Source organism: Hyla sarda, chromosome 12, assembly GCF_029499605.1.
Source record: "Hyla sarda isolate aHylSar1 chromosome 12, aHylSar1.hap1, whole genome shotgun sequence".
NCBI classification, from domain to species: Eukaryota; Metazoa; Chordata; class Amphibia; order Anura; family Hylidae; genus Hyla; species Hyla sarda.
The window spans coordinates 28,613,825-28,632,750 of record NC_079200.1 but is presented as its reverse complement, the minus strand read 5'-3'; the positions used below and the strand labels follow the sequence as shown (position 1 = coordinate 28,632,750).

General features: G+C 44.8%; 1 protein-coding gene across 1 annotated transcript in view; it reads right to left on the bottom strand.

The window, feature by feature from the left end:
* The window catches only part of FAM83C (family with sequence similarity 83 member C), a 28,543-nt gene extending 15,997 nt beyond the window's left edge, over positions 1-12,546 (bottom strand). The window contains exons 1-2 of the mRNA XM_056548516.1: positions 11,988-12,546; positions 6-173 (exon numbers count right to left, since the gene is read on the bottom strand). Of these exons, the coding sequence (XP_056404491.1) occupies positions 6-173; positions 11,988-12,491 (672 nt within the window). The 5' untranslated portion in view covers positions 12,492-12,546. The remainder of the gene's footprint in view (positions 1-5; positions 174-11,987) is intronic.
* Positions 12,547-18,926: the final 6,380 nt, after the last annotated feature.

The window sequence follows — 18,926 nt, the reverse complement described above, 5'->3', positions numbered from 1 at the left end:
CTTACAGGTATTTGAACTTTATTGAATCCCAACTTCTCAAACATCTCTATGAAGTATGTGAGGTTCTTCTCATCGAGCAGCAGGTACACGGGGACTCTTCTTTTACTTGCTGCTTCTATCAGATCACATAGGAGGTCTACATCTGTGAAAAGATCCATGACCAATGCGATGACCTAAAGAAACAAAAATAATGATAATAAATATGACAAATGTAGTGAAGTATTAGGTAGCCTAATATTTGTAAATATAACAGGCTTTGAAAGGAACGCAATACTGTGAGGATACTTCACCAAAGATATATATATAACCCTAAATGTAGAGTAGGTAAGGGTACGTATTTAAACCTCTAACACCAAAAAGAGAACCGTACCACAACAACAAAAAAGTAATAAAATTTAAAAGATAAACTTTATTAATGCAATTTAATGAAGAAAATAATAAAAGATAAAATTAAAACGAAAACAAAGAAGTAGTAGCAATAAATAGGCACCAGTAAACATACAAAGATATAGGACAATGGTAGGACCCAAGTACATCAAAATATACAAGTATAATGAGTAAATGCCAGAATAGCTGGTAAGGTACAAGAATGATACCTCCCAAAAGTACACAATTAAGGGTGCCAAACCATACCTACACCTGAACCCCAACGATCGTTTCGCTATTATGCCGCTTCTTCAGGGGGCGTGACGATCGTTTCGCTATTATGATCGTTTCGCTATTATGCCGCTTCTTCAGGGGGCGTCACGCCCCCTGAAGAAGCGGCATAATGGCGAAACGATCGTTGGGGTTCAGGTGTAGGTACCTACACCTGAACCCCAACGATCGTTTCGCTATTATGCCGCTTCTTCAGGGGGCGTGACGATCGTTTCGCTATTACGATCGTTTTGCTATTATGCCGCTTCTTCATGGGGCGTGACGATCGTTTCGCTATTATGCCGCTTCTTCAGGGGGCGTTTCGCCCCCTGAAGAAGCGGCATAATAGCGAAACGATCGTTGGGGTTCAGTTGTAGGTACCTATCGTTGGGGTTCAGGTGTAGGTACCTACACCTGAACCCCAACGATCGTTTCGCTATTATGCCGCTTCTTCAGGGGGGCGTGACGATCGTTTCGCTATTACGATCGTTTCGCTATTATGCCGCTTCTTCAGGGGGCGTCATGCCCCCTGAAGAAGCGGCATAATAGCGAAACGATCGTTGGGGTTCAGGTTTAGGTATGGTTTGGCACCCTTAATTGTGTACTTTTGGGAGGTATCATTCTTGTACCTTATCAGCTATTCTGGCATTTACTCTTTATACTTGTATATTTTGATGTACTTGGGTCCTACCATTGTCCTATATCTTTGTATGTTTACTGGTGACTGTTTATTGCTACTACTTCTTTGTTTTAGTTTAAATTTTTATCTTTTATTATTTTCTTTATTAAATTGCATTAATAAAGTTTATCTTTTAAATCTTATTACTGTGAGGATACTGTTGCTAGGGTTACCATTACCAGTGAATATTTATATGGTTATGATCTATGATGATGCATTAATATTTTTAGTTCTTTTAAAGCACCATTATTTCCAAGGTGCTGTATATATGAGAAGGGGATTAACAACATAAAACAAAAAAACAAGTACAATAAAGATGGCAGACTGGTACAGAGGGAAAGAGGACCTCCAATGCCAAGGCTCCATGCTTCACACTGCAGCTCAGCCTATCGCCGGCCGACGCGGGACATCGCTGCAGCTGGTGACTAGCTGAGCCGCAGTTTAATGCGTTGACCACGGGGAATGCAGAAAAAGACGCCACTGGAAAACTGAAGTGCCGATACAGGACACCAATGGAGCGGTGGCAGGTCCCGTTTGTTATTTTATAATCTGTGCCCCTGAGTATTATGGCTAAAGATTTTTATCTATGGGATATGTGGTGAACCACTGGGTGAAATGGCGGGACCACCGATGTTGCGGTGTGAATGGTGGGATCTGATGTTATTAACCCCGGAGGTCGGATGGTATTAAATCTTATGTGTTCGTGGCGCCAGTGTGGTTTAAGGTTTCCGGAACACCAAACGACCGGATTCTCCGTTATCCCACGGGCTAGTAGTGAATAAAGAGTCCACAACCAGTTATGGTCAAACGGAGGCTTTACTGAGTAGAAGACAGGTGGAATTATCTTCACAGCTAAGGCCAGAATTCTCAGAGAGGTGACCAGGACCCAGTAGGACCTTGCAGCTTGCTGGACTAATATACTTCATCAAGTGCTGATCACTTGTCCTGAGATCGCTGGTAGCTGAGCTCAGTAAGGTAGCTGGTGGTAAGTGCTAAGAGAAAAGAAACTGAATAATAATGGCCACCCCTTTATATAGTGGGGTGGGGGGCTGGACTAAAGCCCATTGGTCAAGCTGCGGGTCATAGGTTAAGCTGGTGCTCTCTGCGAGAACATGTGACAACAAATAATGTGACTGCATAACATAACATGTGACAACTTACACACAGGTCCTTGAGACCTCCCACAGGTCCTCCATACTAACTATGCATAGGGATCCTGTCTATAAATTAAAGTGATACACACACCTTTAAAACAACAGGTGGAAACAACAGGGGGAGACCCTGCAGGGGAGCCCCCAGGTCACTGAGGGACTCAACCTGACCGGGCCTACAGGTAGTACAGAACTATATACCTGTACTGGGACATCACAGATATCTCATTTAAAGGGGTACTCCGGTGGAAAACTATTTGTTTCAAATCAACTGGTGCCAGATGGTGAACAGATTTGTAAATTACTTATATTAAAAAAATCTTAATCCTTTCAGTACTTATCAGCTGCTGTATGCTCCAGAGGAAGTTGTGTAGCTCTTTCCAGTCTGACCACAGTGCTCTCTGCTGACACCTCTGTCCATGTCAGGAACTGTCCAGAGCAGGAGAGGTTTGCTATGGGGATTTGCTCCTGCTCTGGACAGTTCCTGACATGGGCAGAGGTGTCAGCAGAGAGCAGTGTGGTCAGAATGAGAAGAACTCAACTTCCTTTGTAGCATACAGCAGCTGATAAGTACGGAAAGGATTAAGATTTTTGAATATAAGTAATTTACAAATCTGTTTAACTTTCTGGAACCAGTTGATATGAAAAAAATTGTTTTCCACCGGAGCACCCCTTTAAACTGCAAGACAACACACAAGCCTGTGGACAGCCATGTTTTATAATCCCTGTACGACCCCTACTTTTGCTCACAGAAAACTCCAACATTTTTACATTGTTATTATGTGTAGCCAAAAGTACATTTTCGGTCCAACAGTCGAAACCAAGGGACAAAATGAATTGTTGTTGAAGTGAAGAATGACAGGTGACAAATTCCTTCTATTTTTGGTGCCATCATGTTTTGTTTTTTGTCTCAAGGGCTTGTGGTCTTTCCCTGGAGGAAATATCTGCATAAAAATGTTGTTGAAAAAGGTATTTTTGAAAGTTTCATGGAAATAAGTAAAACTTGTATGGTCACTGTATGAGTCAAGTTTTACATACTGAGAATTTTATCTAACAGGTAAAGAATGTTCTGAGTTAAAACAAATGTAGTTATCTTAAAACCATGTAAATCCACGTTATTGTATGTTAAAACCCGCACCCGTGGGCAGCACCCGTGGGTCTATTCACACGGCAGAATTTCCGCTTGCGGAATTCCCCCTCAAATTAAAGCCCATAGACTTCTATGGGATTCTGCACTCCCATTCACACTTTTGGTTTGCAGAATTCGGCAAGCAGAAATTCTGATGTATGAATGGGAGTGCAGAATCCCATAGAAGTGGAAATTCTGCCATGTGAATAGACCCTAAAGCTCCTCCCCATCTCGCTTATGGGGCCGTCTAGTTTAGCAGGATGGAGAATTCCGCAAGCCAGGAGTAAAGCCCTCTACCACGTGCTTCTTCCCATTCCTTCTAATGATCGTGAACAAGACAAACAGAATTAAAGACCGAAAACGGCGCCTTGCGTATTACCCTTGGTACTGTGAGGAGTAGGCTAAGGTGGAGAATCCACCGTTCTTAAAGATGGATGCTCACCAGAGAGAGATAAATAGGGCGCATATCACCCCATAGGGGGTACTCACTGATGTCCAGATGACTGCTATGCCGGAGGTTGCAGGAAGCAAGATGGCACTTGTCCTGAAGGAGACGTCTTAGGAAGAAGCAAAAGGACCTATGAATTCCAGGCACTGTCAACTAGGTTCTCAGTGAAAACAAAGGCCAATATACTGCAGGTTTTAATAAACACAGTAGTTTTTTGTTAATATAAACATTAAAAACAGTAATGACGCGTTTCGAGGAAGAGGGGTCTCCCCTCGAAACGCGTCATCACAGTTTTTTATGTTTATATTAATAAAACTACTGTGTTTATTAAAACCTGTAGTATATTGGCCTTTGTTTTCACTGAGAACCTAGTTGACAGCGCCTGGAATCCATAGGTCCTTTTGCTTCTTCCTAAGACTTCTAATGATCGTGGGGGTCTCGCGACTGACACTCTGCCCGATTAGTACTTTTGTTTCTGTCTGTTTTGTTCCAGGTAAAGGCTGAAAGTTGTAGTGAGATAGACCCTAATAGAATTCACAGGGCCTATAAACATCCACTTGAATTAGTTGAGAAACGGATCCTTTCCAATGAACGTGACATAATCTCAAGCAATTATGACAATAAGGAATACAATAAAGATCTTTTTACGTTTTAGATCATATTTAAAGGGTTTGTCATGGCAAAAAACATTTTTTGGGTAGGGTCACAGGTAGCACAACCGCAGCGTATTTGATGCTGATGATGCGCTACTAACAGTACCTAAAGCCCGCCTCCTACATTGCCCGTGTGTCCCTGCTTTGTCTGCAGAGACCTGTGAAAGAGAGAAAAAAAGGGGGAGAGGACTGTGCCTTGTGTATTATCACAGGGTACCAAAGTCCCAAGCAGGGACTAGAGGGGGCAATGTTTCTATAAAATGCTCGCTCACCAGATGAATAGTAAAATAGGCTTATCACCCCTTAGGGGTACTTGGTGTGCAGAAACGAAAGCTGGAGCCCAGGGTCCAACAGCAGAGGATGCAATCTTCTCCCATACAATCAGGAAGGAAACAGATAAAAATGGAGCCTTTTCTAGGCGCTGTTCACAGATCCAGGATAGTCAGACACAAATGTGTATGGTAAAAAGTGCCACTATGTTTATTAAAAGACTTCCAATGACGCGTTTCAGAGGGTATTCCTTCTTCCTCAAATTGGCAATCTGAGGAAGAAGTAATAACCTCCAAAACGCGTAATTGAAAGTCTTTTAATAAACATAGTGCCTCCTGGCACTTTTTACCATACACATTTGTGTCTGACTATCCTGGATCTGCAAACAGCACCTAGAAAAGGTTCCGTTCTTATCTGTTTCCTTCATGTCTGCAGAGACACAGAGGGAGCTGCAGAGGCATCCGCGCGCGTGACTCGGAGCTCCCTGTGTCTGTTTGTAGTGGCGGATTGCTGCTACCAGCAGACAAAGAAGGGACTCACGGGCAAAGTAGGAGGCTGACTCTAGGGGCGGTCAGTAGAGCATCTGCAGCATCAGATATGCTATGTCTGACCTTACTCTAAAGGTTTCCTTTTCACCACGTTTTTGCAATACAGTTCCCGTATTCCTCAAAACCGTACTAAACTGTATAAAAAAAACGTGTGTACAAATTTTAACCCGTATACAGTGGAAAACTTTTTCTTTTTTTTAAAGTAAACGTTTTAAATTTTTCATTCCATTCGGTGTGCAAACTGGACGCACACACCGTTCTCTACAATTCTCATTGACTCCCATGTTAAAGGAACCGTATACGGTTTCAATACGGTTTTTCACCCGGACAAAAAAACGTGGTAGAGCTACGATTTTTAGTACAGGAAAAAAATGGACAAAACCGTACAAGACCCAAAAAGTACACAACCGGATGCATCGTTTGGCATACGGTTTTCAATGGAGAGTCACTGCATACGGTTTTCAATAAGGTTCCGTACGGTTTTCACATTGAAAACGTATACAGGAACTGTATTGCAAAAAGGTGGTGTGAATGCAGCCTAACATGAATGCTGCCAGATAAGAACATCGGAGAACTGTCGGTGGACTAGTTCTTGCTGGTTTTTCAGGACTTCACCGCAATATTCCAGAAGATTCTTGGTAATGATCCAAAAAATGTCCATTATACGGAATAAAACTACATTGAAATCTAAAGCAAACACAATAACCATTTGTTTGTCGATTTCATTCTATCCGGTTGTATAGATAGGAAAAGTCCAGATAACATCACGTGAAGCGATGACAATGACTTGTAGCTTCTGTGACTCAAGTGCTTTATTGTTTATGCTGAAACCAATGACTTTCCCAGCAGGTGTGAATGATGTTTACCTGTGTGATGTCACCTTCAGTGAGAGCACCCGCTTCATGTCACTGATCTGAACTAAATGTCATCATCTGCTATGATTTATATAGGACTAGAGTTTCAGTTTTAGAATTTGGGATATGACTAGGGCTGGTTTGAGAATAGGGTAAATTGGCTGTTAACGTATTATGGCTGCAAAACATAGACCAGGTCTAGCTTAAAGGAGTACTCTAGTGCAGACTATTCCTGCTCCGTCCTGCCCGGGCTGCAAAATAAACAAAAATGAACCATCACTCACCTCCCTGGGTTCCCGCGGAGCGCCACCACAGCTGATCGGTCCTCCGGTCCATCTCCTTCATACTTCCGGGTGTAACGAAGCGTCACATGGCGCTCAGCCTATCGCCGGCCGAGGCAGAACATCGCGGCGGCCGGCGATAGGCTGAGCGCCATGTGACACTTCGTTACACCCGGAAGTATGAAGGAGATGGACCGGAGGACCGATCAGCTGTAGTGACGCTCCGCGGGAACCCAGGGACGTGAGTGATGGTTCATTTTCATTTATTTTGCAGCCCGGGCAGGACGGAGCAGGAATACTCTGCATTAGAGTACTCCTTTAAAGGGGTACTCCGCTCCCCTGCTTCCGGAGCTCCGCTCACCAGCGTCCGGAAGTTAAAGCTGTGTGCGGGCTTCCGTGTTCAGGGCCGCCCCTCGTGATAGACTTTCGATGAGGGGGGGCATGACTTCACGAGGGGGCGGGCGTGATGTCACGAGGGGCGGCCCTGAACACGGAAGCTCGCACACAGCGTTAACTTCCGGATGCTGGTGAGCGGAGCTCCGGAAGCAGGGGAGCGGAGTACCAGTTTAATATGTTCAAAGGTTAAAGGAGCACTCTGGATAATTTTTTTAATTTTATTTGTAAATTACTATTATTTAAAAAAAAACTCAATCTTTCCAGTACTTATCAGCTGCTGTATGCTCTGAAAGAAGTCATGTAGTCTTTCAGACACAGTGCTCTCTGCTGCCACCTCTGTCCGTGTCAGGTTTTGTCCAGAGCATGAGCAAATCCCTAACGCAAACCTCTCCTGCTCTGGACGGTTCTCCATACTTCTTATCACTAGGGGTCCCTCAACTGTCCAGAACATTGTCTTGTCTCTGCAGCTATTCCCTGTGGGTCCCAAATACAAGAAATGTGGGCGGGACAAGCAGGGCTCTGTGCAGGCTCCTGGCTTGTCAATCAGCCTGCTGTGTGAGCCATGGGTGTGTCACAGAACCTCAGTGCACAGAGCAGCCAGTTGTCAGCTCTTAGGAGTGAGGGGGGAAGTTCCCACATAGGATGTAAGGGAAAGCAAGGGAATGCCCCCTCCTCCCCAGTGAACTGCATGTAGCTTAAGCAACATAAACAGAGAATCAGGAGCCATAAAAGGATGAAAACCTTTTGTAAAAAGTACACTTTAAGTCTTAGTAACATGCACAGATAGTTGCTATTAGTTTTATGAGGCAGGATAACCCGCTATACAGTGACCCCCCGACCTACGATGGCCCCGACATACGATCATTTCAACATACGATGGCCTCTCAGAGGCAGCATCAACATACGCTGCTTTTGTATGTCGGGGCCATCGCATAAACGGCTATCCGGCAGCGCAGACTGCTTCAGCTGCCACCGGATAGCCGTTTACGGTGCCCCGTGTGGTCCGCTGACGATCACTTACCTGTCCTCGGGGCTCCGGCGCATCCTCTTCGGGATCCCCTGCATCGTCGGCGCTCTCCATCGTCGTCATCACGTCGCTGCGCATGCCATCCCGTCATCCAATAGGAGCGGCGTGCGTAGCAACGTGATGGTGGCGACGGAGAACGAGGATGCCGGGGAAGCAGAGGCCTTGCCGGAGCGTCGGCGACACCCCGGGGACGTGGCGACAGCGATGGAAGGAGACATCTAGGGCAGCGGTGACGAGCGGTGACGGTCCGGAGCGGCGGGGACAGGTGAGTATGACCTCCAATACCAGTGGTCTTCAACCTGCGGACCTCCAGATGTTGCAAAACTACAACTCCCAGCATGCCCGGACAGCCGTTGGCTGTCCGGGCATGCTGGGTGTTGTAGTTTTGAAACATCTGGAGGTCTGCAGGTTGTAGACCACTGTCCTATACTTTACATTGCACGGATCTTTCAACATACGATGGTTTCAACAAACGATGATCCATTTGGAACGGATTACCATCGTATGTTGAGGGACCATTGTATCTGGTTCCTAATTTAACACACAGAACTTACACCCCCCCCCCCTCAGTCCCTATGATGCGTTTAGTTTCGTTTAGTAGAACTGTGGGGTTCAAGTTTAGCTCTAATTGCAGATTAATACTGAAAAATACAAAATGGAAATCATAGACTGGAAAAAAGACAGATATTCTAAACATTTCTATTCTGTTTCCTTTACTTCATGGGCTGGGAATAGCAGTTTCCAGTTTACATAAATGACGGCATTATGACAGTCTAAGTAATGTATCTGTTACAATTAGTAATTGCTATAAAATTATTAAACAACTGATTAGGTGCTTGATGAATGTGGCAACAGGACACGGCCTCACCCCGGTAAAAAGGGAGGCAGCGTGGATGATTTAACATAACTCAAGTGACCTACATGTTAATAGCTTGTCTGAACACAACCCACAGCCAAACTGCACATGGCATACACCATGCCCTTCCAGTAGGCATTATTTTGGGTTTAGTGATTCAGTAAAAAGTACTATTAAGTAGAGATGAGTGCACCTTCTGAAACTCCATTTGGGAAGATTTGCTACAAATCTGCCATCAATTTAATTCGGACACGACGGCCAATTTAGATTCGTACAAGAGCAGGGACACCTGTCAAAAAACAGGAGTCCCTGCTCTTGTGCCTACTGAGAGAGTCACTGCTGATCTTTGGGCAGCCGACACATTTACTAGGCCAGGTGCTGTGCACTGTATACGATATACAGCATCGCTGCTTATCTAAGGACAGCCCAACACTTTTTTGGGCAAAGTGTTGTGGGCATGGGCCGGTGTAAGCCACATTGTGTGCCTCACCACTTTGTATGTACAGGCAGGGATCCCTGCTCATGTAAGTGCTTTCTATGGTGCCCTATGCAGAGCACCTGGCCCACTGAGTAGCATAAGCTGCAATGCATACAGCAGTGCCGCTTACCTCTGGGCAGCCCAACACATTCACCAGACACTTGCCATATATTTATGTTTGACAACCAGTGTGTCACCAGCTGGTGCAAAACTACAGCTCTCCGCATGCCTCCAGCAACAGCTGGAGGCACATTGGTAGGAAAACACTACCATATATGAACCGTAACATGTTTTTTTAGTTTAGTATGCATGTTAAAGGAATACTCCGGTGAAAAATAACTTATCACGGGGGCTCCGACCGTTGGGTGCAGCACCCTCCCCAGCAGTCGGACCCCCCCTGTGATCAGTTACTTATCTCCTTTAATACTGTTCTGGTCCTGCACAGTACTACTCCTTTAATACTGTTCTGGTACTGCACAGTCCCTAAGTCCATGGCTTGGAGACCACATAGAAAGTTTGTGGGACTAACTAGTCACATTCTGTAGTCCCAGACAATCCGTCTGACGTAATTCAGTCATTTGACCAGAATACTGATATCCATCGTCTTTCCATCTAAGTCTTTGCCTTATCTTTTAAATCCTATCATTAGCTTCACCTACGGATGAATCTCGTTCTCTGTTTGTATAAGGACACTTGTACCTAGGCAACACCTTATTCTAATACACAATGCATTCCTTATCAGTGTGGTAGGAAATAAACACAATAATAACTTTGTTCAACTCATGCCCTGCCCAGGATGTATCCATCAGGACAAGACAAGGTTTACCATATGTGACATTTGGACCGTGCCTTAGACTTTTCTCTCTTTTCACTTTTTTATTTGTAAAGGTATCTGCACACATGAGATAGCTGTACACAATGGAGAGAGGAGGGGTAAGCCGCTGTCAGACTCCCCTGGTGGCAGCTTATCTATCCCAGAACAAATGGATTGGACATTTTAAAAACCAACATTTCCAATCCTTTTCTCCCCAACATTATCTGTCGGCAGAGAGACGCGAGGCCACCATTCATATTAGACAGTTGGTTGTTCTTACCAAAAACAATGGGTTCAGCCAACTTAACCCTTTGCAACTCTTTATACAAACTGTATCTTTCCTGTGTTTACTAAAACAAAACAATATATATATATATATGTGTGTGTATATATATATATATATATATATATATATATATATATATAAATATACTTTAAACAGCACAGTTTAGTTAAGGGACATCTCCCGGCAACCTACTCTGCTCTGCCAGCCCCCACCCTCCTGCTCTGAGCAGCAGAGAGAGGTTTAGTGTCTGATTGGCCGAGGCTGTACACCCCTCCCAGTTCTCAGCACTAAATGGAGCATGACCTAACAGTGCAGGGCAGAAATCACATGTTCTGTGTCTTTCAGGATGGTGGGGGCTGCTTTCAGAGAGGGATGTGGACAGATGTCCTTCCTTCACTTCATGCATTTAAGTGACAACCAAATAGGGGAAATTGCTCTTTATAGCGAATGAATGATATTTAGACAATAAAATAGATTGATCAGATGGAAAGGATGGGCTATGGGTTTAGTTTCCATGGGTACCCTTTTAATGTTACTGATTAAGAAACCAATTAAGAATGCGATTTGGAGCCAATCAAGTAGATCACCACTTAAAGGGGTACTCCAGCCCTAGACATCTTATCCCCTATCCAAAGGATAGGGAATAAGATGTCTGATCGCGGGGGGTCCCACTGCTGGGGACCCCCACAATCTCTCATGCAGAGCCCCCTATCATCAGCCTCACGGAGCGAAGATCGCTCCGTGTCTGATGACTCACGATCACGGGGCTGGAGTATCGTGATGTCACCCCTCGTGGCGTCAAAGGATAGGGGATAAGATGTCTAGTGCCAGAGTACCCCTTTAAAGGAGCCTATTATACGACTTGTGACATATCCGGGGGATGGGATATTGGGGAGAACTACTGTCACAGCTAAGCATGAAACAGTAGGCATAAATGCCATACTCACTCACTAGTTTCTGGTGTATTATAAACTCATTGGGGGAGATTTATCATTGCATTTAGAGCTTATATTTTGCTTACTCCAGTCGCCCAAAATGTCGCACGTGCGCCTAAGCCCTTTCTTTTTTACAACTTTTGTGGGTACGCATAAAGTAGCAAACAGCCTTACCTAAGCAACTTTCAGTTTTCACTTTGCAGTGGTCGTGAATTTATGAAGTGCGAATGTCGCCCGTAGGCATAAAAAAGTCTCAACCCTCCCCCCCCCCCTTCCAAAAAAAGTAACAAGTCAAAGCCAGGTCAGACCTGGTTTACAAAACTGTCCTTGGAGAGCACTTTTAAAAAGTCCGGAGGAGAGGAGGAAACATAAGTGATTTATTGTTTTTTGCTTATGTGCGCCAAATTTATCAAGCGTCCTTGATAGTTTGATAAATATGTCGCACATAAGCAAAACCAAAATAGAAATAGAATCACTTTCCAAAGACAACGATGATAAATATCCCCCATTATAATTGTTATTTTTGGGTGAAACAAAAAGACTTACGGATTTTGCTTTGTTGAGGAGGGATCTGATCAGATCTTTGATGCAGTTGTTGCGGTGTCTTTGGAAGATCACTTGCACTTCTGTTCCTTTGCTGCGGGTGAGAAGCGGAACTTCGGGCCAGCCAAGCTCCAGATTAGGTGTCTCGATGTCAGACATCATAGGGAAATAAGTGCCGGACGTCAGCTCAGAAGGACAGCTGTCGGGAAATCCAGAGCCGTCCCCGTCCTTGTCCAACAAGGCATCTTCCGACTTATTGTTATTTGTACTGTTGTAGATATAGTCGATGTCCAAGGAGGATAGAAAGGGCAACTCTTTCTCGTCACTGAGAGCCTGCAGATATGCCTTCTCCCCTTGTTCCACCAAAGCATCCGTAGCCAAGCGTGCGGACTCATTGTAATTCAGAACCAAAGGAGAACTTTGTCTCCAAGGGTTCTTAAGTTCTTCGACTCTGCTTTTCAGTTGTCCGATGGTCCTCACGCCTCTCCTTGCTTCAGGGTTGAGCATTACTGCAAGAATATCAGTCGTCTTCTCCTGGTAAAGGGTGAAAGTTCCAACTTGTGTGTTGCAAGGGCTATCCTCGTGTGGCTGTTCCAATCAGCTGACTCGATAGCTTTTATACTTGTCACATGAAATGAGTTTCACTATGTATCTACATGATCATTTCCACTCTCCAGGACTTCCTCATACTTCTTCAGTCTCCCTCTTACAACTGATCTTAGTTGTGTCTTCCAGCCAAATGTCGCCCTACCCCCAACCCAGCTACCTGTTTGTTAACCTACTCAACTAGTGACTGTTGCTATCCGACTTGTTCCAGCAGGCTACAGATAAGGCTTCCTGACAACGCATATGCTATTAAGGCAGACAATGCCAAAGGCGGACTTAATGGTTCCTTCCATTGTTCCTCAGCAAATTGTAAAAGCAGGACGGATATTTATGGCCGTGAAAAGTAAAAATTCTCTTATCTCCTGAAGCTCATCTTTACACACGCTAAACACTTGTTAAAGATCATTTATTCGTAACTAAGTAGTTATTATTATTCAATATTATTATTATTATTATTATTTTTTGCCGGACAGTCAGGGTAGGTCGGTGGGAGGGACAGAGCGGGGTTCAGTATTGTAATATGAGTTGCTATATATTTTTTTTGTAAGTGAGAATTTATTATAAAAAAAAAAAATTGTTAAAGGGGTTATCCGGCCATAGACATCTTATCCTCTATCAAGGATAAGATGTCTGATCTCGACCGCGATGTCTGACCGCGATCTCCATGCAACACCCACATTCTATGCCGGGCTGCTGCTCCAGTCTCGGAAACACCACACCCCCTAGTGATGCCACACTATGCCCCCTCCATTCATTTCTAAGGGAGGGGGCGTGATGGCCGTCACGCCCCCTCCCGTAGACATGAATGGAGAGGGTGTGGCATGATATCACAAGGGGGCGTGGTGTGACATCACATCTCCGGTCCCAGAAATACAGAGGTTTCCGAGACTGGAGCAGCAACATGGCATAGTATGTGGGGGCTGCACATAGATCACGGGGGGGGTCCCCTCGGTGGGCCCCCCACAATCAGAAATCTCATCCCCTATCCTTTGGATAGGGGATAAGAAGTCTATAGACAGAATACCCCTTTAAAGACTCCATTGGGGGGGGGGGAATTTATCATTGTGGGCTGATTCATTTTTGGTAGGGCTTTGGCGCATGTGTCCTGTTGTGTCTTTTTGTGATCTGAAACTTACTGAAAATGTTCTACCTTTTTTGTGTTTTTTTTTGCTTATGCAGTGAACTAGGATTTATCATTTGCCATAAGGTGCAAAAAATAAATAAATAAATAAAAAAATTGCGCAGAGGAATTTTTGTGCAAGCTCACTCCAGTGAGGACCATGCTCACAAAACTGTCTTTGTGGAACTACATTGGTATTCTTCATCCTAAAGAAAGGTTATTAAACTCAGAGGTATGGAATAGTAAAGTATGCCATATCATACTGTTTTATGTTATTGAATTAATCCCAACCACCCAAATAAAGTAATTTTTTTACTAAACTGAGCATTCCTTGATTTCTTTGCTTTTTTCATTACAAATTAATATGTGGTATCCCGGTACAAGACCTTGTCCTGTCCCTTGTGTCAAGTCCCCTCAGCTAGAGCTCCTCCATCTCCACAGGGCTCTCCTGCAGGGCTTGCCCCTTGGTCGCCTCAGTATTTACATGTCTATTATTTAATGTATAGCTTAAATAAATGTATAGGACCTTCCCAGGTCATGTGATCTACAGTTGTGAATGTACATATGATTAAGGACCTTCCTGGGTCATGTGATGTACCCAGAGTTCACTGGGTTCAGGACTTACAGGTTTGCTGGCCAATGAGCTTAGTCCAGCCCCCTTAATATATAAGGGGCTGTAGTCTGTAAATTCTCCCTCTTAGTTCTGGATTATCAAGCCACCACAATCAGCATATCTTCAATTTCATTTCAACTAGGCCAAAGCCTAAAGAACCAGCGGCCACTAAAACCATGAGTTATAAAGCTCAATCCTACAAATCCTGTGTGACTACTATTCCACTCAAATCTGATAATTAGTAGTACAGTGGCCTGCTTAAAGCTCATTACTATCAGTCCCAGCAAAGCCTGTGAGGAACCTGCATCCCGGTTACCTCGAGAGAAACTGTTTAATTGTAAAGACTGTTGCATAAAAGTTCAAGTAAAAGTTTCCAGTTATCTCAGAAAATTCTGCTGTGGACATTCCATTTATTATCCCTGCCGATTGTGGGCTGGTTGGCAGCAGGACCTCCAATACTAAGCAAACCTCACTCTGGCATCACGAGAAGTAAGGGTTAATACCACCAGACCTGTCAATCACCATTGCAACACCCCAGACACCACAAATATATTGTACTGTGGTTATTTGACCCATTGGGGAAGAATTATCAAAACCTGTAACAAGTCCTAATGTATAGAACAGAGAACACTCGGCACTACTGCCTTCAAAATTAGCTTGAATGTCAGTACCTCTGCTAGCTGACCTGCGCCAGGTGGTGCTCACTGCGTGAAAGCCCGTCAATAGACAAATTCCAACGGAGTAGAACATAAACAGGGCAACTCACCACACGCGCCTTCTTCAATCTTCTTTATTCAAAATAGTAAAAAGTACATACAGTGCAGGGTCGGGGTGGACGATTCAGACGGGGAGGGGAGTTGATCGGGCTACGGTGCCGTTTCGCGGTTTGCGCTTCAACGACGTCATCACGCTGGATACACATTTAAATATCCCTCCCCTCTGTTGTCAGGACAACCATCAAACAAAAGGGAAGTGCAATTAAAATATGTTAAAACCAACTCTGCAGAAACAAGATATTACAGCAAGGCACTAAGTTCTGTTTGTTCGCTCAAACCAAGCGGTCCCATCGCTTCTAAACGTATACATTTTGTTAAATTTCATCTTTATTAAAACCACTGTTGCTCCGTTCGACCTTCTCAAGATCTGCAAACTGGAATCCACACCTTTCTCGGGAATGGATCTCATTCATGTGCTGAATGAATCTAGTGGCTCCTATGCCTGTCCTGAGGGATCTCGCGAGCTCACGGTTGTATCTGCCAGAAATAAAATAGATAGAGTATCTAGAGAAAGTAATTTACAAATCTGTTTAACATTCTGGCACCAGTTGATTAAAGGGTAGCTCCCGCCATCCTTTTTTTTTTTTTTTTTAGTCCCTGCCTATTGCCCATCTATCCCTAACCCCTTTTCTGCCTTTAAATTTTTTTAAATTATCTTACAAATGCCATTTTGTCTGCCTGGTAGTGTGGTCACTGATGCCTGCTGGGGGGGCCGACTTCTGCCCTTAGTTCACCTATACAGGGTGCCTCCAGCTGTTTCACCATTACAACTCCCAGCTTGCCCTGACATCTATTGGCTGTCAGGGCATGCTGGGAGTTGTGGTGGTGAAACAGCTGGAGGCACCCTGTGGTGAAAATAGTATCTGAGTTACGGCCGCGTAACCCCCAACCCCGCAACCCGCTCCCCACTGCGCTCCCCCCACCCCAAAAAAGACATACCCCTAGAGTACAGTGCAGGACTTCAGCGGCGGCACATGTATGCAGGGAGGCAGGGCCGGCGTGCGAGCCAATGCTCTCCTCTGTATTCTCAGTGCTCGCTCCCGCCTGGCTGATTGACAGGCAGGGAGCGAGCGCAGCCTGAATGAATTAGGACCGATTGCGGAGGGAGACCCCTAGTGGCCGGTTTTAACATGTAAAATAAACTATTTTAATAAAAAAAAATGATTAAATTATATTAGAGATATGTTGTAGTACATAAGTACTACAACATATCAAAAAAAAAAGTTTGTGACAGTGCCCATTTAACCCCTTAAGGACACAGGGCGTATCCATACGCCCCCGTTTCCAAGTCCTTAAGGACACAGGTCGTATGGATACGCCCTGCGCATTTCCGGCCCCAGACGCTAGCTGGAGCGGAGCCGGTGCCGGATGCCTGCTGAAATCGTTCAGCAGGCATCCCGGCATATCGCCCAGGGGGGTCATTATGTCCCCCCATATCGGCGATGGCCGCAGATCACTAAACAATTCAGTCCAGCGATCTGCGGCGGATTCCGGGTCAGTTGGGTCTCCAGTGACCCGGAATTACTGGCTGATCGGGGCTGTCTCTGACAGCCAGCAGAGGTGAGGTTTCCCGGCCGACCAATCAGGGTGCCTGCTGCGGTTGTCACTCCCGCAACCCGCTCCGCCCCTCTTCCGGAGGACGTGAGCGGGTGCGGGAAGAAGACCCCGGGTGCTGGGGACCCCGATTCCCGGTGTCCCTGTTGGGATCGGGGCCCCAGGAGCGGCGGCGAGGGACTGACCTGCGCGGCGGCGTGGAGCAGCAGTTATAGGTGAGTGACAGTCTCCTGCTGTTGCTTAGCAACAGCTCCCAGCATGCAAAAAGGACATGCTGGGAGCTGTAGTTATACAACAGCAGGAGGCAGACCACCACAACTCCCAGCATTCCCTTATGGGCATGCTGGGACTTATAGTTTTGCAACAGCTGGAGGCACATTTTTTCTATGGAAAAGTGTACCTTCAGCTGTTATATAACTACAACTCCCAGCTTGCACAATCAGCTAAAGTGCATGCTGGGAGTTGTAGTGGTGCATCTGCTGGTTGCATAACTACAACTCCCAGCATGCCCGTTGGCTGTCGGTGACTGCTGAGAGTTGTAGTTTTGCAACAGCTGGAGGCACACTGGTTGTGAAACACTGAGTTAAGTAGCAAACCAGTGTGTCTCCAGCTGTTGCATAAATACAATCCCCAGCCAAAGTAGTATGCCTCCAGCTGTTGCATAACTACAAGTCCCAGCATGCCCTTCCGCTGTCCGTACATGCTGGGGGTGTTTCACAACCAGTGTGCCTCCAGCTGTTGCAAAACTACAACTCCCAGCATGCACTGATAGACCGTACATGCTGGGAGTTGTAGTTTTGCAACAGCTGGAGGTATTTCCCCCCCCCCCCCCAATGTGAATGTACAGGGTACACTCACATGGGCGGAGGTTTACAGTAAGTATCCAGCTGCAAGTTTGAGCTGCGGCAAATTTTCTGCCGCAGCTCAAACTGCCAGCGAGAAACTACTGTGAACCCCCGCCCGTGCGACTGTACCCTAAAAACACTACACTACACTAACACAAAATAAAATAAAAAGTTTAAAAAAAACACTACATATACCCATACCCCTACACAGCCCCCCTCCCCTCCCCAATAAAAATGAAAAACGTCTGGTACGCCACTGTTTCCAAAACGGAGCCTCCAACTGTTGCAAAACAACTACTCCCAGTATTGCCAGATAGCCACTGACTGTCCAGGCATGCTGGGAGTTTTGCAACAGCTGGAGGCACCCTGTTTGGGAATCACTGGCATAAAATACCCCTATGTCAACCCCTATGCAGATTGTAAAGTATTGTATATATAATCTGCTCAGCTCCTCCTGCTCTATAACATGATAACTGCAGATTGTACTGTATTGTATATATCATCTGCTCAGCTCCTCTTGCTCTATAACATGATACCTGCAGATTGTACTGTATTGTATATATCATCTGCTCAGCTCCTCCTGCTCTATAACATGATACCTGCAGATTGTACTGTATTGTATATATCATCTGCTCAGCTCCTCCTGCTCTATAACATGATATCTGCAGATTGTACTGTATTGTATATATCATCTGCTCAGCTCCTCCTGCTCTATAACATGATACCTGCAGATTGTACTGTTTTGTATATATCATCTGCTCAGCTCCTCCGGCTCTATACCATGATACCTGCAGATTGTACGGTAATGTATATATCATCTGCTCGGCTCCTCCTGCTCTATAACATGATACCTGCAGATTGTACTGTTTTGTATATATCATCTGCTCAGCTCCTCCTGCTCTATAACATGATACCTGCAAATTGTACTGTAATGTATATATCATTTGCTTGGCTCCTCCTGCTCTACAACATGATACCTGCAAATTGTACTGTAATGTATATATCATCTGCTCAGCTCCTCTTGCTCTATAACATGATTCCTACAGATTGTACTGAATTGTATATATCATCTGCTCAGCTCCTCCTGCTCTATAACATGATACCTGCAGATTGTAGTCTATTGTATATATCATCTGCTCAGCTCCTCCTGCTCTATAACATGATACCTGCAGATTGTACTGTATTGTATATATTATCTGCTCAGCTCCCACTGCTCTATAACATGATTCCTGCAGATTGGACTGTATTTCTTTGTAACATGTTCCCTTTAAATACTGCTGCCATAAACTACTTTTTTATTTTTCAACAGATTATATAAAATTATTCAACTTTGTAATTTCTTTGAATTAAATATTTTACCTTTGTTTATGGGAAAAAGTTCAGTCTACTGGGGGGTCGGTCCCCATACCATGTACATTGCTGTTGTCC